Source organism: Cetorhinus maximus, chromosome 29, assembly GCF_964194155.1.
Source record: "Cetorhinus maximus chromosome 29, sCetMax3.hap1.1, whole genome shotgun sequence".
Lineage (NCBI taxonomy): Eukaryota > Metazoa > Chordata > Chondrichthyes > Lamniformes > Cetorhinidae > Cetorhinus > Cetorhinus maximus.
Window position 1 is genome coordinate 24072988 of NC_135907.1, and position 27811 is coordinate 24100798.

The 27811-nt window shown below is 47.7% G+C and overlaps 1 protein-coding gene across 1 annotated transcript; it reads left to right on the forward strand.

Annotated features, from left to right (window-relative positions):
- Nucleotides 1–1785: 1785 nt before the first annotated feature.
- Nucleotides 1786–21532, forward strand: LOC144669521 (chromobox protein homolog 7-like). Its single transcript, XM_078531991.1, has 6 exons — nucleotides 1786–1923; nucleotides 12118–12161; nucleotides 14419–14484; nucleotides 16838–16904; nucleotides 19414–19753; nucleotides 21225–21532. The coding sequence occupies exons 1-6, from the start codon at nucleotides 1855–1857 to the stop codon at nucleotides 21392–21394; spliced, it is 756 nt and encodes a 251-aa protein (XP_078388117.1). The 5' UTR covers nucleotides 1786–1854; the 3' UTR covers nucleotides 21395–21532.
- Nucleotides 21533–27811: the final 6279 nt, after the last annotated feature.

The window sequence follows — 27811 nt, forward strand, 5'->3', positions numbered from 1 at the left end:
CTCTATCAAATATCCTCCCGGCTTTCTTTTGTCTTCTTTTGTGTTGGCCTATCCTTAAACAAAGAGATGTGTGAATTCCCCAGATGGCTGTGGTCGTCCATATTTGATTAGTCATTCCGCCGAGACTTGTTACTGCCTGTAGCCCAAATGCTAGAAGTCACATGATTTGTGGCAGTCATCTTAATAGCTGGTTTGTGCCCAATTTTAAAAGTATTGACTGAAAGTTCATAAAATGGCATGTCTGTATTGGGCATGACAAGGATATGACAGGTTGGTGGAATGGACGGACATGTGGCAGGTGGAATTTGATGCAGGGTCATGTGAAGTGATTAATTTTGGTAGGAAGAACACAGAGAGACAATATAAAATAAAAGGTACAATTCTAAAGAGGGTGCAGAAACGGAGGGACCTGTCGGTCTATATGCACAAATCATTGAAGCAGGGCAGGTTGAGAAAGTGACTAATAAGGCATACATGATCCTGATCTTTATAAATAGAGGCAAAGAGTACAAAAGCAAAGAAGTTATGATGAACCTTTATAAATCACTGGTTCAGCCTCAACTGTAGTATTGTGCCCAGTTCTGAACACCGCACCTTAGGAATAGGGTTGCCAACCCTCCAGGACTGGCCTGGAGTCTCCAGAATTGAAAATCAATCTCCGGGACACTGCAACCCTGGAGAAAGATCGTCGGGACATTAAAAAAAGGTAGTTTTTAAAATAAAAATTCTTTGAACATTTCTCCTTACAAGATATTATAAAAGTTTTGAAAATGGGGAGGGAAAAGGCTTGCTTGGCTGACAGTAAAGCATCATCCAATTGGGTAATGAGTCTTTTTGCTTTCCAGTTGGCATAGGAAGGCAGTGCATCACAAGGATGGATGTGATGGCCGACTAATGACCAGACCGTGGAGGCAAGTCTTGTGATGAAAACTCCAGGAATATATTTAATCACAGTTGGCAACCATACTTTAGTGAGGGAGCTTCAAGGACGTTACAAACAGATGCCTAGTGTTTTTTAATCCTCTGCTTTCTGTAAGTGTGAGCGCTACCTCATCCTTTTGCTTTCTTTCATTGCATAATATTTCCTCGTTTCCAGGGATGAGGGAGTTAAGATATGTGGATAGATTGGAGAAATTGGGACTGTTAGCAGAGGGTGAGAGGAGATATGAAGCTGAGGGGTCTAGGCAAGAGCAGCTAGGGAGAGACCGTTCCAATTGGCAGAAAGGTTGAGAACCGATCTAAGGCGATTGGCGAAGAACCGGAGCGACACGAGGAAAAGTTTATTTTAAAAACTTTTTTTAAAAAAACTGGGATGCACTGGCTGAGTGAGTGAGTGGAGGCAGGTTCAACTGTTGCTTTCAAAAGGGAATTGGACAATTATCTGAAGAGAATAAAAATTGCAGGGCTACAGGGAAAAGGCAGGGGGAGTGGGACTAAATTATCTGTCACTGGAGAGCTGGCCTGGACGCAGCGGGCCGAATGGCCTCCTCCTGCGCTGCAACAAATTGCCTGATTCTAGTTGGCAGCATTGCCTCACATTGGAAGCACTGCACGAGTTTCAGTTTTTAATTGGACAATGGCAAGAGGCTGAAAAAAGAATGTAGTCGTGCCATGTTTGTGGTGCATCCTGTGTTGGAATGCAGTGGGGTCAGACACACACACAGACAGACAGAGAGAGTTTGCAATGAGCTGCTTTAACTTTGTGCAAAGCGCTGGATCGCCAGTGGCGACGTCCATGCGCATTGGGTGCTCGTGCATGTGTGCGTGTGCACGGGGGAGAGAGAAAGAGAGAGAGAGAGTGTCTCGGGGACGCGCGGGTGAAAATGTTGCGCAGGAAGAAAGCTGTGAGGCTGTATGGAGCTGTCTGCAATAGGGGAGCAAGTGTTCGCGGTGGAGAATATCAGCAAGAAGCGCATCAGAAAGGTAATCAGATCCAAAAATGCAAACCACACCTGGCTCCCACAACTTTAAAGCACCGAAAGCAATTAATAAACCTCCCCCTTTGCAAAAAAAAACCCCAACTGCATTAGAAAGTAGCTAGCCAGCTGTCAGATGTGCCTTTAGCTCCGGAAGAGATGCAGGGGGGGTGGGGGTGTGGAGGTTGTGTTAACACTCAATAATTAAACCAGATAACAATTAATGCAAAGAGGAATAAATAATGCAAAACTAAAATCAGGTGCTGCTCATGGCCAGCGACAGGAGAGTGGGGAATGGGGTGGGGTGGGGGTTGCAATGGCATGTTTGTGAAGGTGTAGTGTTAGAATATGGAATAATTACAGGTTTAAAGGCTGAGGGTGCGAATGCTGCAAGGGGAGCCTGTGATCAAAGTGTTGGCAGTTTAACATTGCTCAGTCAGTGCAGGGGCGGGGTGGGGATGTCGGAACTTGCAAATATTGACTTGCTGTTTGGGGCACAGTGTTGTTTGGAAGTTAGGAGTTGTTTAATCAGTTATTAGAAGATTAATTAACCAATGGATCGTTTCTCGTAAAAAGGCATCTGTGGTAAGTATGCAAAGGAGGTGACCAGGAAACAGACACTGATTTTTGGAACCCAAATTTAATCAGCGACCACTAAATTATTGGACAGTTAATTAATAACTGCAGCACATGTTGGGTACAGAGAGAGAGGAGAGACCAATTCAAAACATTAAACAAGATGAGATCATTATGACACATTGTTAGCAAGATGTGGGATTGTTTTGGCCTGTAATCTGGAATCTTCAGAATAATTATACATATCAATCTTCAGCCCAGTATTACATTTGAACCTGTTCCTAGCTCCTCTCTCACATTTTCCTGCCTTTATGTACATAGCTGTTTCCAAAGAGGTATGAGATGGACAGCGAAGTCAATTCCAAACATGCTGAGTGTGGGATGTATCAGAAAGAGGCAGTGATTCCTGCTCCAGGCTGAGAGTGTGTACACACGTGCCGGGTGGGAATCTGGATTCATGCCTTCCTCCTCCCCCTCACCCCGCAGGTTGAATTTCCTGTGGCCATATTCATAGTAACTGGGGATTTGTGCAGGGAACCAGTGTGGCTTTGGTACCCTGCTCCATAAAATGATTTGGGGGAGATGTCAGGAGGAAAATTAATTAAAATAATAAAGAGCCCAGTCCGGGCCACAAGGATGCTCTTGTGGCAGCTCACCCAGTCGAATAGCCAGGCAGGGATCACAGTCCCAGCCCTCTTGAGTGACATGTAGGGAGGGTCACAAACTGTCCTGGGGTTTGTTGGTGTGTGGGGAGTGGTTTTACCAGAGTGGATTTGTGTTCTAAGTTGTCTCTGATGGCTCTCACACAGCGGAGAAAGTCAGAGATCCTTACCAACACCACCCCATTCTGCCATCTCCCTGCTCCAATGGCCAAGGTATTTGTTTATTTTCCCTTACAAAGTCCCAGTGGTTATAACCTTCATTGCATCACCTGACAGGTTATTTACTTGCCGACAGCAAAATAACCAACCGTGAATTGCATCCGAGTTCACCCTTTACACAACCAAATATAGATCCCATGTGACAGGTTGACAGAGGGAGCTTTACTCTGTATCTAACCCCATGCTGTACCTGTCCTGGGAGTGTTTGATGGGGACAGTGTAGAGGGAGCTTTACTCTGTATCTAACCCCGTGCTGTACCTGTCCTGAGAGTGTTTGATGAGGACAGTGTGGAGGGAACTTTACTCTGTATCTAACCCCATGCTGTACCTGTCCTGGGAGTGTTTGATGGGGACAGTGTAGAGGGAGCTTTACTCTGTATCTAACCCCATGCTGTACCTGTCCTGAGAGTGTTTGATGAGGACAGTGTGGAGGGAGCTTTACTCTGTATCTAACCCCATGCTGTACCTGTCCTGGGAGTGTTTGATGAGGACAGTGTGGAGGGAGCTGTACTCTGTATCTAACCCCATGCTGTACCTGTCCTGGGAGTGTTTGATGGAGACAGTGTGGAGGGAGCTTTACTCTGTATCTAACCCCATGCTGTACCTGTCCTGCGAGTGTTTGATGGAGACAGTGTGGAGGGAGCTTTACTCTGTATCTAACCCCATGCTGTACCTGTCCTGCGAGTGTTTGATGGAGACAGTGTGGAGGGAGCTTTACTCTGTTTCTAACCTTGTGCTGTACCTGTCCTGGGAGTGTTTGATGGGGACAGTGTAGAGGGAGCTTTACTCTGTATCTAACCCCGTGCTGTACCTGTCCTGGGAGTGTTTGATGGGGACAGTGTAGAGGGACCTTCACTCTGTATCTAACCCCATGCTGTACCTGTCCTGGGAGTGTTTGATGGGGACAATGTAGAGGGAATTAAGTTGATGGGTTGTTGAGAGTCAGGTGACTGATAAACTGGGTGAGTGCAGCTTGAGTGGTTCCTCTGTGTCCTGTCAACCTTTTAGGGTATTGTTCCATTACTGTCTCTGTTCATATGGTGCAGACCCTGGGCAGAAAGAGCTGGAATTAGAGTGAAGGTCACTTTGGTGAGGGGAATGGGAGCTGTTGTGATGTTTAGCTGTGTGTGGACCAGCTGATCTGCTCACCTTCAACCTCACTGGCCCAGGAAGGGGGGGATATTTTTGTGAAATTTGTGTCTCACTCGCCTGCACCCAGCTCCTCCAATGCTGGCCTCGATGACTGATTTTACAGGGGGTCTCCTGTGGGGAATGCCACTCGTGGGGGCTGGGTTTGTTGGCGAGAGTTGTGCAGGAGGGATAAAGGCTGCTAGGGGGACTGAGTAAGGGATGACAGCAAGGGCTCTGTAGGAAATGGGCAGTGATTGCCCGTTGATTTCACTTATTGTGATGTCTGTTATTGTGTCACTGTACCTGCCTTTGCCAACGCTCCACACATGCTCTGGTTCGAGAATTGTGCGCTTGAGACTTCATGTCAGTAGCCATTGCAGAGAAGCGCTGATGCCACTGGAGGTGATGCCAGTGGGCAGTGTACAGTGGAGATGATGCCAGTGGGTGGTATACATTGATGCCAGTGGCCAGTGTGCAGCAGTGCCAGGGAAAGGTGAACAATCTCAAAGAGCACGATTTATAGAGCAAACTGGGGAATAATGACCTGGTTTGGGCTATCGTGATTAGTGGTCAGGAAGAAGGACAGTGTCTGGTCTGTTGGCTGTTGTTAATGACAGGTACATGCTCCGTTTCCTTGTCTATCTTTGCTTGTGTGCAGTGATGTGGCTGTTGGTTTCAAACAGGAGATGTACCCTTTTCGCGAGATATTGATGAGCTGTGCAATCCGCTTTTTTCTTCTTCCCCTGGGGGAGCTTTGTTGGTGACTCCCGCCCACTTGGTTGTTTTTTATGTGTTGGTCTAGACTGTTAGTATGCTGACATCACAGATATATCCAACAATGGCTACAACTGAGGTGTCACCTGGGCTCAGAAGGTTGTGGGTTCGTGAACAAAAACAGAAATACCTGGAAAAACTCAGCAGGTCTGGCAGCATCGGCGAAGAAGAGCAAAGTTGACGTTTCGAGTCCTCATGACCCTTCAACAGAACTAAGAAGAAATAGGAAAGGGGTGAAATATAAGCTGGTTTAAGGTGGGGGTGGTGGGGTGGGGTGGGGGGGGTGCGTGGTGTTGGGACAAGCAGTCAGTAATAGGTGGAGATAACCAAAAGATGTCACAGACAAAAGAACAAAGAGGTGTTGAAGGTGATGATATTATCTAAAAGAATGTGCTAATTAAGAGTGGAGAGCAGGACAAGCAAGGTAGCTCTAGTGGGGGTGGGGTGAAATAAACAATGGGTGGAATACATTTAAAAATAATGGAAATAGGTGGGAAAAGAAAAATCTATATAAATTATTGGAAAAAACAAAAGGGAGGGGGAAGAAACAAAAAGGGGGTGGGGATGGAGGAGGGAGTTCAAGATCTAAAGTTGTTGAACTCAATATTCAGTCCGGAAGGCTGTAAAGTGCCTAGTCGGAAGATGAGGTGCTGTTCCTCCAGTTTGCGTTGGGCTTCACTGGAACAATGCAGCAGGCCAAGGACAGACATGTGGGCAAGAGAGCAGGGTGGAGTGTTAAAATGACAAGCGACAGGGAGGTCTGGGTAAAGCTTGTGGACAGACCGAAGGTGTTCTGCAAAGTGGTCACCCAATCTGCGTTTGGTCTCTCCAATGTAGAGGAAACCGCATTGGGAGCAACGGATGCAGTAGACAAAGTTGGGGGAAATGCAAGTGAAATGCTGCTTCACTTGAAAGGAGTGTTTGGGCCCTTGGACAGTGAGAGAGGAAGTGAAGGGGCAGGTGTTGCATATTTTGTGTTTGCATGGGAAGGTGCCGTGGGAGGGGGTTGAGGTGTAGGGGGTGATGGAGGAGTGGACCAGGGTGTCACGGAGGGAACGATCCCTGCGGAATGCCACCAGGAGGGGTGAAGGGAGGATGTGTTTGGTGGTGGCATCATGCTGGAGTTGGCGGAAATGGCGGAGGATGATCCTTTGAATGTGGAGGCTGGTGGGGTGATAAGTGAGGACAAGTGGGACCCTATCACGTTTCTGGGAGGGAGGAGAAGGCGTGAGGGTGGATGCGCGGGAGATGGGCCGGACACGGTTGAGGGCCCTGTCAACTACCGTGGGTGGAAAACCTCGGTTAAGGAGGAAGGAGGGCATGTCAGAGGAACTGTTTTTGAAGGTAGCATCATCAGAACAGATGCGACGGAGGCGAAGGAACCGAGAGAATGGGATGCAGTCCTTACAGGAAGCGGGGTGCGAGGAGCTGTAGTTGAGGTAGCTGTGGGAGTCGGTAGGCTTGTAATGGATATTGGTGGACAGTCTATCACCAGAAATGGAGACAGAGAGGTCAAGGAAGGGAAGGGAAGTGTCAGAGATGGACCATGTTAAAATGATGGAGGGGTGGAGATTGGAAGCAAAATTAATAAATTTTTCCAGGTCCCAACGAGAGCATGAAGCAGCACCGAAGTAATCATCGATGTACCAGAGAAAGAGTTATGGGAGGGGGCTGGAGTAGGACTGGAACAAGGAATGTTCCACATACCCCATAAAGAGACAGGCATAACTGGGGCCCATGCGGGTACCCATAGCCACACCTTTTATTTGGAGGAAGTGAGAGGAGTTTAAGGAGAAATTGTTCAGTGTGAGAACTAGTTCAGCCAGATGGAGGAGAGTAGTGGTGGATGGGGATTGTTCGGGCCTCTGTTCAAGGAAGAAGCTAAGGGCCCTTAGACCATCCCAGTGGGGGATGGAGGTGTAAAGGGATTGGACGTCCATGGTGAAGAGGAGGCGGTTGGGGCCAGGGAACTGGAAATTGTTGATGTGACGTAAGGTGTCAGAGGAATCGCGGATGTAGGTGGGAAGGGACTGGACAAGGGGAGAGAGAAGGGAGTCAAGATAGCGAGGAATGAGTTCAGTGGGGCAGGAACAGGCTGACACGATCGGTCTGCTGGGACAGTCCTGTTTGTGGATTTTGGGTAGGAGGTAGAAGCGGGCCGTCCGAGGTTGGGCGACTATCAGGTTGGAAGCTGTGGAAGGAAGATCTCCAGAGGAGATGAGATCAGTGACAGTCCTGGAAACAATGGCTTGATGTTCAGTGGTGGGGTCATGGTCCAGGGAGAGGTAGGAGGAAGTGTCGGCGAGTTGACGCTCAGCCTCCGCAAGGTAGAGGTCAGTTGTGGGTTTGTGTCCCGCTCCAGGCTAACGACCCCAGTGCAGTACTGAGGGAGCGCTGCAGTGTCGGAGGGTCAGCACTGAGGGAGCGCTGCACTGTCGGAGGGTCAGCACTGAGGGAGCGCTGCACTATTGGAGGTGCTGACTTTCATTGGAGACTTTAAACTGAGGCCCTGTATGCTGTAAAAGAATCGTGTTGCTGCTTTGAAGAAGAGAAGGACAGTTTTTCCCAGCATGCTGTGCCAATATTAAACCTGGAATGAAAATCACAGAAAACAAAGAATATGGTCATTATCATATTACTGTTTGTGAGATTTTGTGCTGCGCAATTTGGCTGCCGTATTTCCCTACATTACAACAGCGCCTTGTCAAATTAATGACTAGCATGTCTCCTGGGTCATTGTTTATGAGTATTCTTATCTAGAGCAAGGTTTGAATGTTTATCCTTGGGTGTGGTGTGTGACATCTTGATATATGAATGTCCCATGTTGAGATCCTATGGTGCATCCTCAGACCGTACACTATTTTGTAAGGACAGGGACATAATGTGTTATTCTGCTGCTAACTGGTGCATGTCCCTTTAAGGCCGATTTTAAGGATAATTGCTCGCCATTCCTGAGATGGACGTGAGGGGTAGACTGAGATTGGTGAGCCTGGATTGGAGTTCCGTGCTTGACCCAGGTCAGGACCGGGAACATTCTCCTCATTCTCTTCAGCTGATAGTCAGCAATAGCTATTGGGCAGACTCTGTGCAGGGACAAGCTCCCGTTAATTTGCAGAGGGCTCAATGTCTCAAGTGGCTGATGTGAGGGTTCTGATTTAGGATTTATCCAAATGTGAAGCAACTTCCTTTCCAAACCCCCTGATTTTCTTTAGAAATTCGAACGGGACAAACCGGATAGTGTTATCAAAAACGCACACACATGAATGTATTGACTGGGCTTCTGGACCAGACTGGCAGGGTCAAAAGAGCAAGGATGTAGTGGTTTAGACTTCCCTTCACCAACCAGGTCTAGACCTGATGTCTTTAATGGATTCAGTCTCTAAATTTATATATTTGCTAGTCTGGGTGGCACTTCAGACCTGAGTGAATGTTAGTACTGAAAAATGAGCACTATACAGCAATCCAGTGTCCCATCAAACACTCCCAGGACAGGTACAGCACGGGGTTAGATACAGAGTAAAGCTCCCTCTACACTGTCCCCATCAAACACTCCCAGGACAGGTACAGCACGGGGTTAGATACAGAGTAAAACTCCCTCTACACTGTCCCCATCAAACACTCCCAGGACAGGTACAGCACGGGGTTAGATACAGAGTAAAGCTCCCTCTACACCGTCCCCATCAAACACTCCCAGGACAGGTACAGCACGGGGTTAGATACAGAGTAAAGCTCCACACACCCCATCATTTTACATTGCTCTGCCAGTTTGAGATTTCTCAATTTGCCACTCGAGCCTGTTTTTACTGTGAAGTATCTTGACACTCATTTCACACACATCACTATTTAAAGAGGTAACATTGTGGGTATTGCTTACGAGGTTGTAGTAATTATAGTTCTGAGAAACGTAGGAGGTTGTAGTAATTATAGTTCTGAGAAATGTAGGACTGTATCTTTAAGAATAATCCTGTGTTGTAAGATCACATAATCTGTGTAAATCAATGAGTTAGCAGTAGGGGGAACCTCTAGGAGAGAGTTCTTCTTTAGTTATAGAGTTTGATGCACACATGTAATTGCTGCTGCAGTCTTGTAAGTAAAGTTAAATGTGTCCACCAAGAAAAGTTGCCTGGAAGAACAACTCTATAGCAAATTGGCAAAGAGGATAAATCAGATCCAGTGCTGTCCCTAGCTCACCAATTGTGAGTATCAAAGATAATTAAGAAGAAAGGAAGATATATTCATCGAGATGCCACAGTTTGTCAGAATCGATCCCTTTGAACTAGCCACAGACGACTGGTCTCAACATATAGAACATCTTGTGTTCTTCTTTTAAACCAACGAAATCACAGAGGAGGAAAAGAGGAGAGCGATTCTCCTGAGTATTTGTGGGAGCAAGACCGACAGTTTAATTTGAAGCTTGATGGCTCCCCGTGCCCCAGATTCGAAGACTTTTAGTGAGTTAGTAGACCCCGTTAAGGGACATTTCCAACCCAAGCCCTCAGTCACAATGAAGAGGTTCAGGTTCTATTCGTGGAATAGAGCCTCGGGGGAGACCACTGCTACCTACGTGGCGAAATTAAAACAACTCACGGAATATTGTGATTTCGGTGAAACCCTGAATGACGTTCAGGGATCATTTTGGTATGTGGCGTGCAGGAGGCTGCTATTCAACGAAATTTGCTGGCTGAAGTGGATCTTGAATTTATGAAAGCGTTAGAAATAGTGCTTGCGATGGAAAGCGCTGTAAGAGATTCGGAAGCGATTCAAGGGGTGCAAGATGGCGCCATTCTCCTAGTTGGGCAGGAACAGTCAGCGGAAAGTGCCATGAAAAGCTGGGACTCCGCTGGGAAGCGGTAAACAGCCCCCGCTAACTAAAAACTTAGAGGAAACAGCTTAGCAGCAAAGTTGAAAACTAATTTTTATTGACGTGGAAATAATCATACTCCTAACGATTGGTCATAGACATGGACACATATTGAAACATTGCAAAGCAAGATTAAAACAGGCTTCCAGACAACAATCGAAGTCCAATGAAGTATGTAATGTATAAGAGACAGAAACGACCAATTCTGACATTTATTCATCGTTCAACATGAAAGTTGGGAAGACAGAGCCAACTATTGTCACAGCGCAAGTGAATGGTAAACCATCAAAAATGGAAGTAGACACGGGTGCTTCTACCACTGTAATAGGAGAACATACTTCCAGATCTTTAAATAAAGGTGCTCAACAATTAAATTTGGAACAAACATCCGCCAAGTTGAAAATGTACACAGGCGAAGAAACCCAGGTCTAAGGTATCACCAGAGTAACTGTTTATTATAGGCACCAAATGGCACAACTACCCTAATAGAAGGTAGAGGACCAAGCCTGCTAGGGCGAAATTGGTTGAGGGAAGTTAACCTCGATTGGCCAGTGAGATTTCAAAAGGAAGCAGAAAGAGTCCCTGAGTTGGAAAAGGAACAAGGCAAGGTACTTCAGAAAGAGCCTGGAGAGCCCAAGAGCCCAAGGACCACAACAGGGTGAAAGAGGAGTGTGTAACCATTCAGTAACCTGAAGAAATGAAGACCGTCTTAAACAACAACATGGAAAAACAGCTGAAGAAACCCAAGGAGACTCTGCTGACTTACAGAATTCAAAATGAAGTGAGTGAGCTTTGCAAAGAAAAGGAAAACCCTGTTGAAAGACCTTCACACACACGACAAGGATCCCTCAGGTCAAAGTTTGTGCCTCTGGAAAATTACAGGAAGAATTTAACGTCAGTCTGAACAAACTAAAGAACCAGTGGGCAGAGAAGACTCAGCAATGTTCAAGATTCCAGGAGGAAGCCAACAGATACAAGAAAGAGACAGGAAAGCTGAAGAATCAGCCAAATGAAGCTAAAGAGGCTTTGAAAAGGAAAGTTGTAGAGTTTTCCAAGGTGCGAGTTGCTTATTAAGTCATAGGTATCTCAACTACTGAACTGAGACAAGTTGAGAGAAGTCTGGCCAACAGTAAAGTAAAACAAAAAGGCCAAGACTAAATTCTGTGGTAGAAAGAAGACGACGCACAGAAAGAGGATGCAGAACTGCTGATGAGGCGCCATCTTTGAACAAGACTGAGCCTGATACTTCCCAATTTGGAGGGGAAGGTGGAGAAAAGTCAAGGGAACCAAAAAAGCAACTCATGATTTGTGGAAGATGCTGAACTGCGTGTGCCTAATGAGGCACTTGATGTTAATGCGGTTCCAAAGAATGTGGTTCCTGCAAAAGAATTGGAAGCCATGGAACTGTGACATTCCACACGGATTAGGAAACCACCTGAAAGGCAGAACTTGTAATTCCATGACCTGTGTAAATATTGTAATGTCGTGAGATAACTGTCCTTGTAAATACAAAATGTACAGAAAAGTTAAAGGGGGAGGAATGTAGTAATTATAGTTCTGAGAAACGTGGGACTGTAGCTTTAAGAATAATCCTGTATTGTAAGATCACATGATCTGTAAACCAGTGAGTTAGCAGTAGGGGGGAACCTCGAGGAGAGCTCTTCTTTAGTTATAGAGTTTGATGCACACATGTAGTTGCTGCTGCTGCCTTGTAAATAAAGTTGAATATGTCCACCCAAGAAAAGTTGCCTGGAAAATCAACTGGATAACAGGGGTTGATGTCTCTTGCTATGACCTGCCTCTAGCCATGGACTAAACCCGCTTTGTGAATCTGGATGAAGGGTGTGTGGTGCAGAGTGTTGTCATTACGTGTATTCGCACTGTGATTGATGACATCTCCGCTGTCTGTGATTAGTGTGTGAGCTGTGCTAGGTTCTGTGATCACCTGACACCGGTTTGTTCTCTGCTTGTTTTAAAGGGTAGAGTGGAATACCTTGTGAAGTGGAAAGGATGGCCCCCAAAGTAAGTAACCAATCTCTCAATCCTTTCCATAGTTCCCAACCACTCACCCCTCCTGATCTTCTGTCTGTGCCTTTGTGTCCTGGTTCATCTGCCATCCCATAATCTTAACCCCATTGGGGTTTCTGTTTCGTTTTGTGTGATGTTGTTTGCAAGTCTTGATACTGGTCAGCTTGGCTCAGTTAGGAAAGGGTCATGACCTCCTCACCCATGATGTCATTGTTGCTCAGAGATGCAATAATAAGCCTCATGATCGATGAACCTTCTTTCTAACTAAACCTGGACTGTGTGACATATACTTCCATGTGATTGTGTGTGTTTATGCATCATTGTTAGGGCTGCTGGTTTACAACAGTCTAGATTTCTGTAGAGCACCTTCACAATGATATACCTTCATCAGCACCTTCCAAACCCTTGACCTCTTCCATCTAGAAGGACAAGGGCAGCAGACACATGGGAACATCACCACCTGGAAGTTCCCCTCCAAGCCACTCACCATCCTGACTTGGAAATATATCGGCCGTTCCTTCACTGTCGCTGGGTCAAAATCCTGGAACTCCCTCCCTAACAGCACTGTGGGTGTACCTACACCACATGGACTGCAGCGGTTCAAGAAGGCAGCTCACCACCACCTTCTCAAGGGCAATTAGGGATGGACAATAAATGTTGGCCCAGCCAGCGACACCCTCATCTCGGGAAAGAATATTAAAAATATTTATCACCAAGGGATGAATGTAATAGTGAGGAACCAAGGATTGAGTACACAGGTGACTGCTTAGTGCTGACGAATGGGTGCTGAAAGCCAGTGTTATGACAGGTGTCGAGCAGGGCAGAGAATTCACCAGGGTGAAGTGATCAGTGGTGTTGAAGGCACTGGATGGTTCAAAGAAGTTATGAGAGTGAAAGAAAGAACTTGCATTTCATTTCTACACATCCTCAGAATATCCCAAAGTACCCCACAGCCAATGAAATACTTTGAAACACAGTCACTGTTGTAAATTTAGAAAATTTGGTAGCTAGCTTAAACTCAGCAATCTCAAAGTTCCTCTGTGTGTGTGTGTGTGTGTGTGTGTGTGTGTGTGTGTGTGTGTGTGCTTTTCTCTCTGTGTACATGTCAGTGTTGTGTTTCTCTCTGCATTTCTATGTTTCTGTGTGTCTTGTGAGTACATGTCTCTATGTATTGTGTCTGTGTGTTTGAATGATGGAACTGCTTGCCCTAGTGCTGGAATTAGTCACGTGATGTTTTTGCTCAGTTTACACCACTCTGCAGTATTCCTGCAGTACACTGGGGGAGGGGAGGGGGGGTGGTGGCGGCGATTGTTAGTGAGCATGTCCGAGCCAGTGAATGTTAGTGAGTGAGTGACCAGTCCATGATGCAGGCAGCTGATTCCATTAACCCTTTGAGGATCTGAATGTTGCCTGTAACACTAATTGAGAGTCCCTTCTCATTGGGGACTGGCCAATTTGATTCTCTCTCAATCAGAAATGATTTTTACCATCTGTAACGCCCCCCCCCCTAGAAAAATCAAATCTGCACAAATGATAATATTTTCGATTTTTGGTCAGCTGTGAAGCATTAATCAGATTACTGCTGCTAGTCAGACTCTGCCCTGCTTCTGTGGATCACCACATTGCTACTATTAAACCTCCTTTAGAACAATTGATGATATTTGTTCATTTCTCCGCTGATCTCTGGACTCTGGTTGGGAGGATGCCTGAGCATGAGCTGGCACACCAAGTGTTGAGAGGTTACCATTAACCCATCAGATTAACCCTGTCCTCTGTACGCCCAGCATACACATTCTAATATCCAGCACCCAAAAACTGGAAGAACAAGGAGCCCCTAACAGATCCCTCTTGGGTGGAAGTAAGAGACCCAAACACCACTATTTTGAAGACGAACAGAAGTAGAGTTCCCCTCCCTCTCCCACCCCAGCCCCATGTCCTGCTGAGGCCAGTATTTATCCCTCACCCAACATCACTAAAACAGATTATCAGGTCATCATCACCACTTGCTGTTTGTGGGAGCTTGCTGTATGCAAATTGGCTGCCGTGTTTCCTCATTGCAACAGTGCCCAGACCTCAGGAAGTACTTCATTGGGCTGTAAAGTGCTTTGGGATGTCCTGAGGTGGTGAAAGGCTCTATAGAAATGGAAGCATTTTTTTAAACAAACAAAAGTAGCTGAGTTTACTGAGCACTTGCCAATGGGTCAACTGTTGGATTTGCAGCATAACCCCTCTGGGTTTGTTTCTGTTCCAGATACAGCACGTGGGAACCTGAGGATCACATCCTGGATCCACGACTCGTCATGGCTTATGAGGAAAAGTAGGAAGAGTTTACGCAACACTTTGTATTTGTCATTTAACCCATTGACTGCTGGATCTCTGTGTGTGTGTGTGTGTGTGTGTGTGTGTGTGTGTGTGTGTGTGTGTGTGTGTGTATGTGTGTGTGTGTATGTGTGTGTGTATGTGTGTGTGTATATCTGTCACAATTTTTTACGTGGAAAATGTTATTATGATTAAGTTTGGTCGTCTCAAGCTCTTGGTCACCTTGACTCCTAATCCAACCACGTCAGATTGTTAATTTGAATTTTAAAATCTGGCCAACACTGGGTAAGATAACAAAGAAAAGCTGCTAAATTAGTGGAAAAATTAAACTTCGTGGAAGGGAACCTTCCTGTGATCACAGTCTGGCCTTCACCTGGCTCCAGTCCCACCCCGTGCAGTTGATTCTTAATGGTCTATGGGTATATAGGGATGAACAATAAAACGGACACAGCAGTGCAGAGGTCTGTTACTGGACCAATAATCCAGGGAACATGAGTTTAAATCCCACCGTGGGCCATTTGGGAATTTTTAATCTTTTAAAAGTCAGGAAATAAAAGGCTGGGATCAGTAAAAGTGACCGAGAAGCTTTTAGAATGTTGTAAAGACCCAACCGGTTCACTAATGTCCCTTTAGGGAAGGAAACCTGTTGTCCTTAACTGATCTGGACCTTAAAGTGACTCCAGTTCTGCACCAGTATGGTCGAAACATAGAAACTAGGAGCAGGAGTAGACCATTCGGCCCTTTGATCCTGCTCTGCCATTCATGGAGGTTTACAGCACAGAAAAAGACCCATCGAGTCTGTGCCGGTCAAACAAGTACCTAACTATTCTAATCCCATTTTCCAGCACTAGGCCCATAGCCTTGTATGCCATGGCATCGCAAGTGCACATCCAAATACTTCTTAAATGTTATGAGGGTTTCTGCCTCTACCACCCTTTCAGGCAGTGAGTTCCAGATTCCCACCACCCTCTGGGTGAAAAAATTCTTCCTCACATCCCCTCTAAACCTCCTGCCCCTTGCCTTAAATCTATGCCCCCTGGTTACTGATCCCTTCACCAAGGGGAAAAGTTGCTTCCTGTCTACCCTATCTATGCCCCTCATAATTTTATACACCTCAATCATGTCCCCCCTCAATCTCCTCTGCTCCAGGGAAAATAACCCCAGTCTATCCAATCTCTCCTCATAACTAAAACTCTCCAGTCCAGGCAACATCCTGGTAAATCTCCTCTGCACTCTCTCTAGTGCAATCACATCCTTCCTATAATGCGGATTCCAGAACTGCACGCAATACTCTAGCTGTGGCCTAACCAGCGTTTTGTACAATTCCAGCATAACCTCCCTGCTCTTAAATTCTATGCCTCGGCTAATAAAGGCAAGTATCCCATTCAGTATGCTCATGACTGATCCTCCATCTCAAAGCCATATTCCCGCTTTCTCTCCATACCCCTTGATGCCCCTAATGTCCAAAAATTATCAATTTCTTTATTGAATATACTCGGTGACCCGGCTTCCACAGCCTTCTGTGATAGAGAATTCCACAGACTGACCACCCTCCTGAGTGAATAAATTTTTCCTCATCTCAGTCCTAAATGGCCTGCCCCATATCCTGAGACTGTGGCCCCTGGTTCTAGACTCCCCAACCAGGGGAAACATCCTCCCTGCATCCAGTCTGTCTAGCCCTGTTAGAATTTTGTACATTTCAATCAGATCCCCTCTCATTCTTCTAAACTTTGCCCTTTGAAATAAACTCAGTTATATCAAAAGTCTAAAGACAAAGTCAAGCAGCAAGACCTTCATCGCACAGAAGGCATCAGTTTACAACGATGACTTCAGTTCTTCAAGGCAACTAGGGATGGGCAATATCACAATTATTACAGTGTAGAAGGAGGCCATTCGGCCCATCATGTCTGCACCAGCTCTCTGAGCATTTTAACTTAGTGCCATTCTCCTGCCTCTTCCCCATAACCCTGCACATTCTATTTCTATTTAAATAATCACCCAATGCCCTCTTGAATGCTTCAGTTGAACCTGCCCCCATCACATTTCCAGGCAGTGCACCCCAAACCCTAACTACTCGCTGGGTGAAAAAGCTTCTTCTTCAGTCCTGTCAGTGATGCCCATGCCCTGAGAATGATTTCCTTTTTAAAAAAATAAGGAATGTTGAAACTCTCAAACAATTTACTGGCCTCAGGAATTTACCACTTGACTATTCAGGTTGCTTACTCACAGGTTAAAACCACCTCAGATTCCCTGTGAGCCAATAGGCTCGTTACTATGGTTACCGGTGATATTTTTCTCGTTCCTTCTGTTAAATTTGACCCTCCTTTCACACTTGGTTTTTCCCTTTCCAGGGAGCAGCGGGACCGTGCACTAGGATACAGGAAGCGAGGCCCCAAACCAAAGCGATACCTACTGCAGGTAAAGTTTGGTGTCCTGATGGTGAGTGGGGTTAAACCCGGGAAGAAACTACTGCTTAATTCACTTCTCCCCGTGGGTTGGTAATAAATTGCCGTCCTGCCTTCAGTCGCTTGTGGCAACTCCCACTTGGGACTGAGGCCCACAGATCCAGAGAGGGGCAAAGACCCAGGCCTTGGGGTTTGCCGCTCATGGAGGCTCAGTCCCTTCTCGGCGAGGGAGAGGAAAGGGATATTACTGAAAACTAATGCTGGGCAAGGGCAGAATCGTGTTCAACTGTGATGCCTGCTGTGGCTGAATGCCCTGCCGATCGCATTCACTTCAATATCACATGTCAGTGTTGGGGAGCAGTGCCAGAGTGGGAGATTGTTACAAATGTGCCAGGGCTGGTGAAAACAGACCCCAGTGAGAGTCGGCGCAGGAAGGCATTTTGTTCCACCTGCTCCACCATCTCTTAAACAGTATAAAATCCATCACATCCCTACTTCTCTTCAGCCCTGTAGAAGAGTCACACGGACTCGAAATGTTAACTCTCTTGCCCTCTCCACAGATGCTGCCAGACCTACTGCATTTTTCTAGCATTTTCTGTTTTTATTTCAGATTTCCCAGCATCTGCAGTATTTTGCTTTTATGTTAAGTGGCGAACGGGAAAGGGGGAGGGATTGAGTTAAAGTCAGTAATAGACGTCCGGTGAGGTGGTCTATATAGTGAGCCACAATGCCCTTCACCCTTTTGTCACAGCATCTTGTGGGGCTCAGGTTTGGGTGGTGCTTTGCTTTTGTTATTTGAATTAATAATAATCTAAAAGGCGTGAATTCCGACGGCTGAGACATTTGAGAATTTGAATTCAAGTTTTTTTAAAAGCCCAGAAGAAAATTGTCCAAAACCAGTACCATTGGCCCCAGAACTATTGGGGTTGCATGTTCAGGTGTGCAAGGCCAGTTTGGCTGCTGGAAATAAGTTGGGATCAGTGAAAGGGACCATGAAGCTATCGGATTGTCGGACAAACACAAATGGTTCCCTTTGTGGAAGCAAAGTGCTGTTCTTACCTGGTCAGGGCCTGTATCTGAATCCAGACCCACACCAACATGGTTGACTCTTAACTGCCTTCAGTTTCATAGACTGGGCTTATATATCGGAGTTTGAAGGTTAAGGGGTGATCTAATTGAGGTATTTAAGATGATTAAAGCAGTTAGTCGGGTGAATTGAAATAAACTATTTCCAGAACAAAGGGGCAGATCCTTAAAATTCGAGCCAGGCTGTTCAGGGGTGATGTCAGGAAGCACTTCCTCACACAAAGGGGAGCGGAAATCTGGAACTCTCTCCCCAGAAAACTATTGAGCCTGAGAGTCGACTGAAAATGTCAAAACTGAGATTGATAGAAAATTTTGGGGTATTGGAATCCTGGGTTACAGAACAATCAAGATATGGGTCAGCCATGATCTAATTTTTTTAATTCATTCATGGGATGTGGGCTTCGCTGGCTTGGCCAGCATTTATTACCCATCCCTAGTTGCCCTTGAGAAGGTGGTGGTGAGCTGCCTTCTTGAACCGCTGCAGTTCATGTGGTGTAGGTACACCCACAGCGCTGTTAGGGAGGGAGTTCCAGGATTTTGACCCAGCGACAGTGAAGGAACGGTGATATATTTCCAAGTCAGGATGGTGAGTGACTTGAAGGGGAACTTGCAGGTGGTGGTGTTCCCATCTATCTGCTGCCCTTGTCCTTCTAGATGGTAGTGGTCGTGGGTTTGGAAGGTGCTGTCTAAGGAGCCTTGGTGAGTTTCTGCAGTGCATCTTGTAGATGGTACACACTGCTGCTACTGTGGTCGTAGGTGAAGGGAGTGAATGTTTGTGGATGGGGTTCCAATCAAGCGCGGCTGCTTTGTCCTGGATGGTGTTGAGCTTCTTGAGTGTTGTGGGAGCTGCACTCATCCAGGCGAGTGGAGAATATCCATCACACTCCTGACTTGTGCCTTGTTGATGGTGGACAGGCTTTGGGGAGTCAGGAGGTGAGTTATTCGCCACAGGATTCCCAGCCTCTGACCTGCTCTTGTAGCCACAGTATTTAGATGGCTAGTCCAGTTCAGTTTCTGGTCAATGGGAGCCCCCGGGATGTTGATAATTGAATGATGGAACAGGCTCAAGGGGTTGAATGGCCTCCTCCTGTTCCTATGTTCAGTTGTATCAAACCATTAAAAATAAACAGATCATCTGGTCATTATCACATTGATATTTGTGGGAGCTTGCTGTGTACATATTTTCTGCTGTATTCCCTACATTAGAATGGGGACTACATTTCGTTGGCTGTGAAGCACTTTGGGATATCCTGAGGTTGTTAAAGATAGTATAGAAATGCCAATCTTTCTTTCTAGTGGATTTAGACACCAGCGTCACCTTGAGGGGCAATAAAAGGGTGAACAATAAATATTTGTCCTGTGGATGAATTTAAAAAAAGCAAAGCCTTAGATGGGCCAAAATGTTAAGTTTAATTTGCATGATTTTTTTTTGCCAGCGGATTTATGGGATGGACCTGCGGAGTGCAGACAAGCTGAAGGAGAAGGGAAAATTGCGGCTGTCTCTGTCCAGACGGTTTGATGGGACCTCAGTCACCGGCCTGGCCCAGCGGGAAAGCGGGGAGAATGGGAAACGGATCCAGTTCTCCCTCAGTCGAAAGCACAAGTTCTTCAAGCTGGCCAAACCCACCCCTGTCCGAGCCACCAGCATTGCCGAGAGTCATGGGGCCAGCGAGTGTTCGGAGGAGGACGCTGGACGGGATCTGGGTGGGAAATTCCCGGATTCTGAGTTTGAGGATGAAGAATTGCAAAGCGAGAGCTTCCCAGAGGCAACGGAAGGTGAGTGAGAGACTGGCAGTCTCAGACTCAGTCCCTCTCATTGCCAGTTTCCTGTTGTGAAGCAAAAGGCGCTCTATAAATGCAGGTTCTCTCTTTCTGAAGAGCCTGTCCTGAACTGAAAGGCAGTTTCCCTCTTGCTCTTGGTATCATGATGCTGAGATACCAGTCATTGAGGGGACAGACAGGAAAGTGGAGTTGAAACCATAACCAGATCAGCCATGATCTTATTGAATGGTAGAGCAGGTTCGAAGGGCCGAAAGGCCTACTCCTGCTCTGAAGTCCTTTGCTCCTATTAGATGATCATTAATCTTCAGGAAGCCCCTCTGTATCCTGAGCCCATGTTCTTTTCCTGCCCCCACCCATTGGCAGTGACACCCATTGGCAGTGACACCCATTGGCAGAATGGTACTGCTCCCTCAGCCCCTCCCCTGTCCATCCTCCCCCATACCCCATCTCACTTCACCTGTCCTGCTCCCTCCTCACTCTAGGGCCTGTTGGGACATCTTGCGCTCTCTGTTGCTCCCTCAGATGTCCAAAATGCGGCAAGACTTGGAAAATATCTAGGTTTGAGCTGACAAGTGGCAAGTAACATTCGCGCCACAGAAGTGCCTGATAATGACCATCTCCAACAAGAGAGAATCCAACCATCGCCCCTTGATGTTCAATGGCATTACCAGCACTGAATCCCCCACTATCCACATCCTGGGGGTCATCCTGGACCAGAAACTGAACTGGACTAGCCATATAAATACTGTGGCTACAAGAGCAGGTCAGAGGCTGGGAATCCTGCAATGAGTAACTCACCTCCTGACTCCCCAAAGCCTGTCCACCATCTACAAGGCACAAGTCAGGAGTGTGATGGAATACTCTCCAATTGCCTGGATGAGTGCAGCTCCCACAACACTCAAGGAGTTTGACACCGTCCAGGGCAAAGCAGCCCATTTGATTGGCACCACATCCACAAACATTCACTCTCTCCACCACCGATGCACAGTAGCAGCAGTGTGTACCATCTACAAGATGCACTGCAGCAACTCACCAAGGCTCCTTCGACAGCACCTTCCAAACCCACGACCACTACCCTCGCCCTCTCTCCCCCTCCGCCCTCGCCCTCTCTCTCCCTCTCCCTCCCGCCCTCTCCCTCCCGCCCTCTCCCTCCCACCCTCGACCCCTCCCTCCCCCCTCGCCCTCTCTCTCTCCCCCCCCGCCCTCGCCCTCTCTCCCCTTGCCCCCTCACCCCGTGCCCCCCCCCCCCCCTCCAATCTCGCCCTACCCGCCTCTCCATACCTCACCTTGAGCCTGGGATAGGAGGGGACCTTGATGGGGAGGTGAAGAGTTGCTGAGGGTTTGAGAGCTTTGAGCTAACCGAACTTGCGAATTGTGGAAGAGGGAGGGGAGGGAGGGAGGGAGGGAGCGAGGAGTGAATGGACTGGATCTCAACCTGCGCCTCTCTTTTCCCATTTGTTTGCAGGCTCCACCTCTCCCCTGAGGACAACCAGCTCGATTCCCGTTGGCTGGCATCCTGCCGTTCCCCTTGGCGACGTCACGGTGACTGACGTGACGGCAAACTCCGTGACGGTCACTTTCCGGGAAGCGCTGGCGGCCGAGGGCTTTTTCAGGGACCGCAGTTTGAGTTGCTAATCTCCGAAACGACCACCGAAGATCTTCGTCCGTCCAGTGAAACATTTTGTTCATTTTCCTAAAAGAGAAACAAGGTTCCATATTTATAAAACCAGTGATTTGTGTGTGTCGCCATAGGAACGGTTAGCTTCTCTGGGATTTCCCGTTAGGGTAGCGTAAACTCAGCGCTAAGCGTTTCCTGTCACGGGAGGAGGTCCCGCCTTCCCTCGAACCTCATTGGATGGCTGAGTTACCACGGTTGCAAGGCGGTGGCCAGTGGCTGAGCCTCCGGGGAAGGGGAAAAGATGGCAGCTGCTTTTGGGTCTGACCCACAAAACGAGGCTCGTTTTATATTTGCACAAAGTGATGTTGCAGATTTAGCCGGTCCCTCGCGACTAGGGACTCCGCGGTCGACAGATTCCGTACCTTTCGCCTGAGCTGATGGCCGGCCCTGTATCGTTTTCGGGCGCGGAGCTTGGCTTTCTGTTTCATTTTCTGACCAGTTCCGAGATTTTTCTAGAAGGCCTGTCGTTTTGCCTCGGTGGGGAGTGGCGGCAGTTTCACTCTCGTTTTTCTGAACTCCGCTATCCACACCCTTCTCTCCACCCGTCCCCCCCCCCCACCAACCATCATTGAGCCCTGGGGGAGATCACGGCTGATTCTTCCTGTTCACTGCCACCCATACACTCTGCGGGGGTGGGTGGGGGGAGGAGCTACCTGGTCTGTAGGTCTCAGTCCCATCGCCCGATGTTTTAATGGCTCCGTGACAGAGAGAGTTGGCTCGGTTCGGAAGGTACAGACTCTGTCGAGTTGGGGTCCGATGGCTGCTAATGGTTTTCTGTCAGTTTGGCAGCAGCATTTCTGCTTTGAACAATCTGCATTCGTCCGTCGGTGAGGGTGAGTGTCAAAAGGGAGAGTGGGGTGGGGTTGCAGAGAGTGTAGGGGAGAGATTGGTGGGGGAGGGGAGAGTGAGGAAAGGAGGGGGGGTTGGGGAGGGGAGAGGGTGGATTGGGTTGGTGGAGGGGAGGGGTTGGTGGGGGAGGAATTGAGGTGGGAGGGGAGGGGTTGGTGGGGGAGGGAGGGGGGTGTTGGTGAGAGCAGGGGAGTGGAGAGTGTAGAGGGAAGGGGAGAGTTGGGGAGAATAGGCAGCTAATAGGGAGGAGCACTGAGGGGAGGGAGGGAGCACACTGGAATAAGGATATTTTAGCTCCCCGTGATGGCGAGTGGGATCCTACCTCAGTCCATGAGTTAAAATATTTCAGAAGCATTGTCGTTTTGTGATGAAGAGCTTAGTCCGGTAAGTGTATGTTCTGAGGCGATGTGAGGCTGTTTGACAGGGGACTGTCCAGGGTGTAGCACCGACCAGACTGGGACCTTTGAGGTGATGAAATGGATTGAACTTGCCCAGGTATGTGCCATCCTGCACAGGAGGAGCTGTCTCTGAGTGAGCCTGCACTCTCCTGAGTAACAAACTAATGATCCTTTGATGTAACAGACTGGAGTACATCTGGCCTGCTGGTTCTGATCTGAAACGAAATATTTTTCAGGGACAAGAGTGCAGAGCTCCAGGCTGCACACTGTAATGGTACAGTCTTTAGCCCGCACAGTCACTGTGCCAGTTTATATCACTGTGGCCATGAGTTAGCAGCCTCGCGCTGTATGCTGGGGCAGGTTGGAACAGTGGCAAGGTCACCGCCCGAGTTACCAAGCTGCGGGTTCAAGCCCCAGTTTGAGCAGGACTGAGGTGGGTGCTACCTTGCCTGAGGCTCTATCCTAGACCAGACAATAAACTGAGGCCCCATCACTCGTTCCACTTGAAGCTCTGAGGGACATAAGACCCAATATGGGCCGTCTATTAGTCCCATCCTCCCTCTCTTTATCTCCCGGTCACTCATTCTCTCTCTCCTGCTGCCTTTTCTTTGTCTTTTTTTTCACTCCACTCTCTCTCTCGTCTCACATTCTAGTTTTTTGCTCTCTCTCAGATTTGCCATCTGTCTGGGGGTCTCACTCACTCATTGGCACACGCTCCCTATCTCCACCCCGCTCTCCCTCGCCCCGGGCTCTCCCTCGCCCCGCTCTCCCTCGCCCTGAGCCCTGTCCCCCCCGGCTTCCCTCGCCGCCTCTCGCTCGCCCTCCCCCCGCCCTCCCTCCCCCCCACCCTCTCTCGCCACCCCTTCCCCCTGCTCTCTCTCTCTCTTTCTCTCCCCCTCTCCTCTCTGCTTTCTTTAGCTGCTCTCTGATGTTGACCTTCCTAAAGAATATTTGCACTTGAGATTGTTGGATACTTTGCACAGGTTGATATGAAAATCCTGAATGTACAAGTGCAGTTTATTTGGCTCTCTGGGCCGCAGTATGTTTTTGTCGAGCTCTGGTCGCTACTCTGTAAATATATTGTAAGTAAGTGAATAGTTGCACTGGTGTGGAGATGTGTGTGTTACTTGCCTAAGCAGGAGCTGTCAGAATTCTCAAAGTAATCTGGAGAGGCCTTTGCAGAGGAGAAGCTGTGATCATCTGCACCGGTTCTGGGGATTCAGCGGGAGAGGTTGCAAAACTCAAACCTACTTCCTCACACATCCATCTGTGAAAACCTTGCTCTGTGCCTCCTTATCCTCTTGAAGTTGAATTTTCCCCAGCTTCCTCAGCCCTCCTACATGACATGTCCATCACCCACTAACCCCCTCCCCACCCCTTTTAAACCCTTGTTACCCGAGCCCCCAGTGTTCCCCCACAGCCCTGCCCTCACCCCCCTCACCAGCCCTCCCTCTGCCTCCCCACTCCTGCCCGCTGAAAGTCCAGTTGCCCCATCCCTGATCTCACGTCAGCGGTGGTTCAGTGGCAATCCCCTGGGTCAGAAGGTTGTGGGTTCGATCCTCACTCCAGCTGACGCTCTCAGTATGGAGGGAATGCCAAACTGTCGGAGGTGCCGTCCCTCAGGTGGGATGTTAAACCGAGTCCCTGCCTGCCCCCTCAGGCGGGTGTAAAAAAAAATCCCATGGTCACCATTTCAAGGAAGAGCTGGGGAGTTCTCCGCGTCCTGAAGCCAATAATTCTCCCTCAGTCGATGTCACGAAAACAGACGGTCTAGGTCATTGTCAGATTGCTGTTTGGGGGAACTTGCTGTGAGGAACAGGAGGAGGCCGTTCAGCCCCACCACCCTGTCCCGCCATTCAGTTAAATGGTGGTGGATCTGCATCTCAACTCCATGTACCTGCCTTTGCTCCATATTCCCCCAATACCCCCACCCAACAAAAATCTTATCAATCTCAGTCCTGAAAACTCCAGTTATTCCCCAGATTCCACAGCCTTTTAGGGAAGAGAGTTCCAGGTTTCTGCAGATTTTTCCTTAGGTGTTGATTTGCTGATCTGATGATTGTTGAAAGATTTGGCAATGCAATAGGTGACAATGATCCCAGATTTGGTGTTGGGTTGGACTAGAGTTCCAGCTCCCGGATTCTTAAGCTCCTCCCTCCTCCGAGCATTGAAATGCCCGGAGCTTTTCCTTTCCACTGATTTCCACTTGTGTTGGATCGGACTTTTTAAAAAGTATTTTTTTGGGCCGTGTAGCTGCTTTTAACAAGCTGCAGTACTGCCTCTTTCAGAATTGGCCCTCGCTTCTGACAAACTCGGGCAAAGGGGCTGAGTCTCCGGGAGGGACCAGGGCACAAGTGGGTCGATTTAGGGCAACGTGGATAAAGCACCAAAATGACTAACACCAGGAGGAGACCACTCCACCCATCGTGCCTGTGCTATCCTATTAATCCCACTCCCCCTGCTCTCTCCCCGTGCCCCTCAAACTTTCCTTTTCGACATTTTATTTTTCTTCCATTCTCTTTAGAAAGTTATTCTTGAATCTGCTCCCACCGCGCTGCCAGGCAACGTGTTCCAGATTAATAATGAGTTGTGTAAAAATGGCTGCACATCTCTCCTCTGGTTCATTTCTCACTTACCTTGAGTCTGGGTCTTTTGGTGACCAACTCTTCTGCCACTGCAAACAGTTTCTCCTTATTAACTCTATCAAAACCCTTCATAATTTGACCGTTTCTACTGAATCTCCTCATAACCACCTCCGCTCTAAGGAGAACAATCCCAGCATCTCCAGTCTCTCCACGTGACTGAAGCCCCTCATCCCTGGTGCCATTCTGGCAAATCTCCTCGACGCCAGTCCATGACATACTTCCTGAAGTGTGGGGCCCAGAATTGGACACAATACTCCAGCTGAGGCCTAACCAGTGCTTTATAACTATTAGCATAGCTTCCTTGCTTTTTGTACTTTAATCCTCTGTTAATAAAGTCAAGGATCCCATTGCCTTTTTAAGAACCTTCTCAATTTGACTTGTCATCTTTGGAGATTTGTCTAGGTTCATAGTTTCTCCTCTTCATCTCCTGCATAAAGTGGAGTTAACTAATAACCAAATATTTATATTTGAAGCTCTAATTATGAGCTCAGGGTGGGTGGACGGGGATTGGAGGGAATGTAAGGTGATGGTGGGGAATCTGGGTCAGGGTGGGGTGGGGAGCTGAGGATTAATTTTCTCACTCATTCCAGCTCCAGTGGTCAGTGATGTCCCAGTTCACCCACGATCCCAGGGTAATTCAGGGTGAGATGCGCTGAGACTGCCTTCAGTTTTGAGGGTGAATGCACACGCGCAGGAGCATTAACATCAGCCTCTGGCGTGACTGGCAGCAGCTGTGGTTATTCATGGCAGAGTTTGAGCAGAAACCAAAGAAATACTGAAGTCTGGAATGGTTCACCTGTTTAGGCTACCAGCCTTCACTACTGGGCCACTGAAACTGGCCTCAGTCGGAGTCAAGTGTTTACGTGAAGTTTTTTTGCACAGTTGTTTAGGATCAGGGGCTGTTCCCTTGTGTGTCCGACATCGAGATGCTGCTGAATTTGAAACCTTGCCTGTTACAAATGTAGGCCAAATAAAATAAACTTTGTCTTTGTTGCCTGACTTATATTTTTTCTGTCATAGTGGTGAAGTTGGGATGCTCTCTCCTCTGCTCCCTGCTCCACCCACAAAATATCCTGAGTAGCTCCCTCTCCCAAAAAGAGGGTCGGCACTGAGGGAGTGCTGCACTGTCGGAGGGTCAGTACCGAGGGAGCGCTGCACTGTCGGAGGGCCGGCGCTGAGGGAGCGCTGCACTGCTTCAGATGCCATCTTTTGCGTGGGACTTAAATCCAAGGGCCTTGTCTGCCCCCTCAGGTGATCCCACAGCTACAGTTGGAAGAGAAGGAAGATTCCCTTGTCCCAGTGTCTATGTTTATCAGTAAAATAGATTATTTGGTTATTACCATTGCTGTTTGTGGGAGCTTGCTGTGTGCAAATTGGCTATGCTATTTCATAGAATCATTGCAGCACTGAAGAAGGCCATTTGGTCCATCGTGTCCATGCTAGCTCTCCTAAGGAGCAATTCACATATGGAAGTCCTCCGCCCTCTCCCCACATCCCTGCACATTCCCCCTTCTCACGTATTTAGAAAATAGAGAAACATGTACAGCACAGAAGGCCACTCCGCCCATCGTGTCCATACCAGCTGAAAAACGAACTGCCCAGCTCAGTCCCATTTTCCAGCACTTGGTCCGTAGCCCTGGAGGTTATGGGATTTCATGGCCATATCCAGACACCTTTTAAATGAGCTGAGGGGATTTCCTGCATTGCGGCAGTGACTTCCCAAAATTGTAAAGTGCAATGGGATTATCCTGATGTTGTGGTTGTCATAATCCACTCTCAGACTTGATTATGTAAGGGCAGGATTTCTTCTAAGAGAATGATTAGTTGTTAGTTTAGCTGCCTACTGTTTCCACTCCTCTAAGTTTCCTTTAATTCCATGTGTACGTGGCTGAGGGCTAGAGAGGCAGTTTATAGCAGTTAATTCCTCTAATCTGCACTTGGACTTCATGATACCTCAGTCTTTATAAATATAGCCCATGATCCTGTTAGCTAGCTGATCAGCATTGGTGTGTGTGTATATTCACAGTGGCTAGATGGATTATTATGGCCAGTTTTCCTTCTAGTCGTGTGTTAATCGTCAAGGTCTATTTTGAGATTACCAAATTTGCAAACGTTCCCAGCTTTGTTTCTGAGCAGGTATCCCATGTATTTAGGTTTTTGTGTCTGTTCCAGGTTACCTGGGCAAACAGCCACTGCTTCCTTGGTGTGCACTGAATGGAACCAGTCAAAGCTTGGTAAGAGCAAGCTTAGAGTTTGCTGCTGTCAGGAAGCGTTCCTGCATTGTTTTATTTTCATATATATGAATAAATATCTATGTCGTTATGAAGATTCTATAGTTACATTGAGTTTTGGTGACTGAGCGGTGACGGTGTGGGGCACGGATGGTTTTTACGCTATTTCCTCTGTTTGAACTTCTCGCCTGTAACCTGGCGAATTGATGGGGATTTTCATGGGCTTTCACATCCCGCTCTTCAATGAGTGA

Bases quoted from the DNA above. Each gene is read 5' to 3' on its own strand.
- LOC144669521 (XM_078531991.1), top strand. From the start codon at position 1,855: ATGGAGCTGTCTGCAATAGGGGAGCAAGTGTTCGCGGTGGAGAATATC. The intron at 12,162-14,418 runs GTAAGTAACCAA...TTTCTGTTCCAG, and splicing joins TGGAAAGGATGGCCCCCAAA to ATACAGCACGTGGGAACCTG. The intron at 19,754-21,224 runs GTGAGTGAGAGA...ATTTGTTTGCAG, and splicing joins CTTCCCAGAGGCAACGGAAG to GCTCCACCTCTCCCCTGAGG.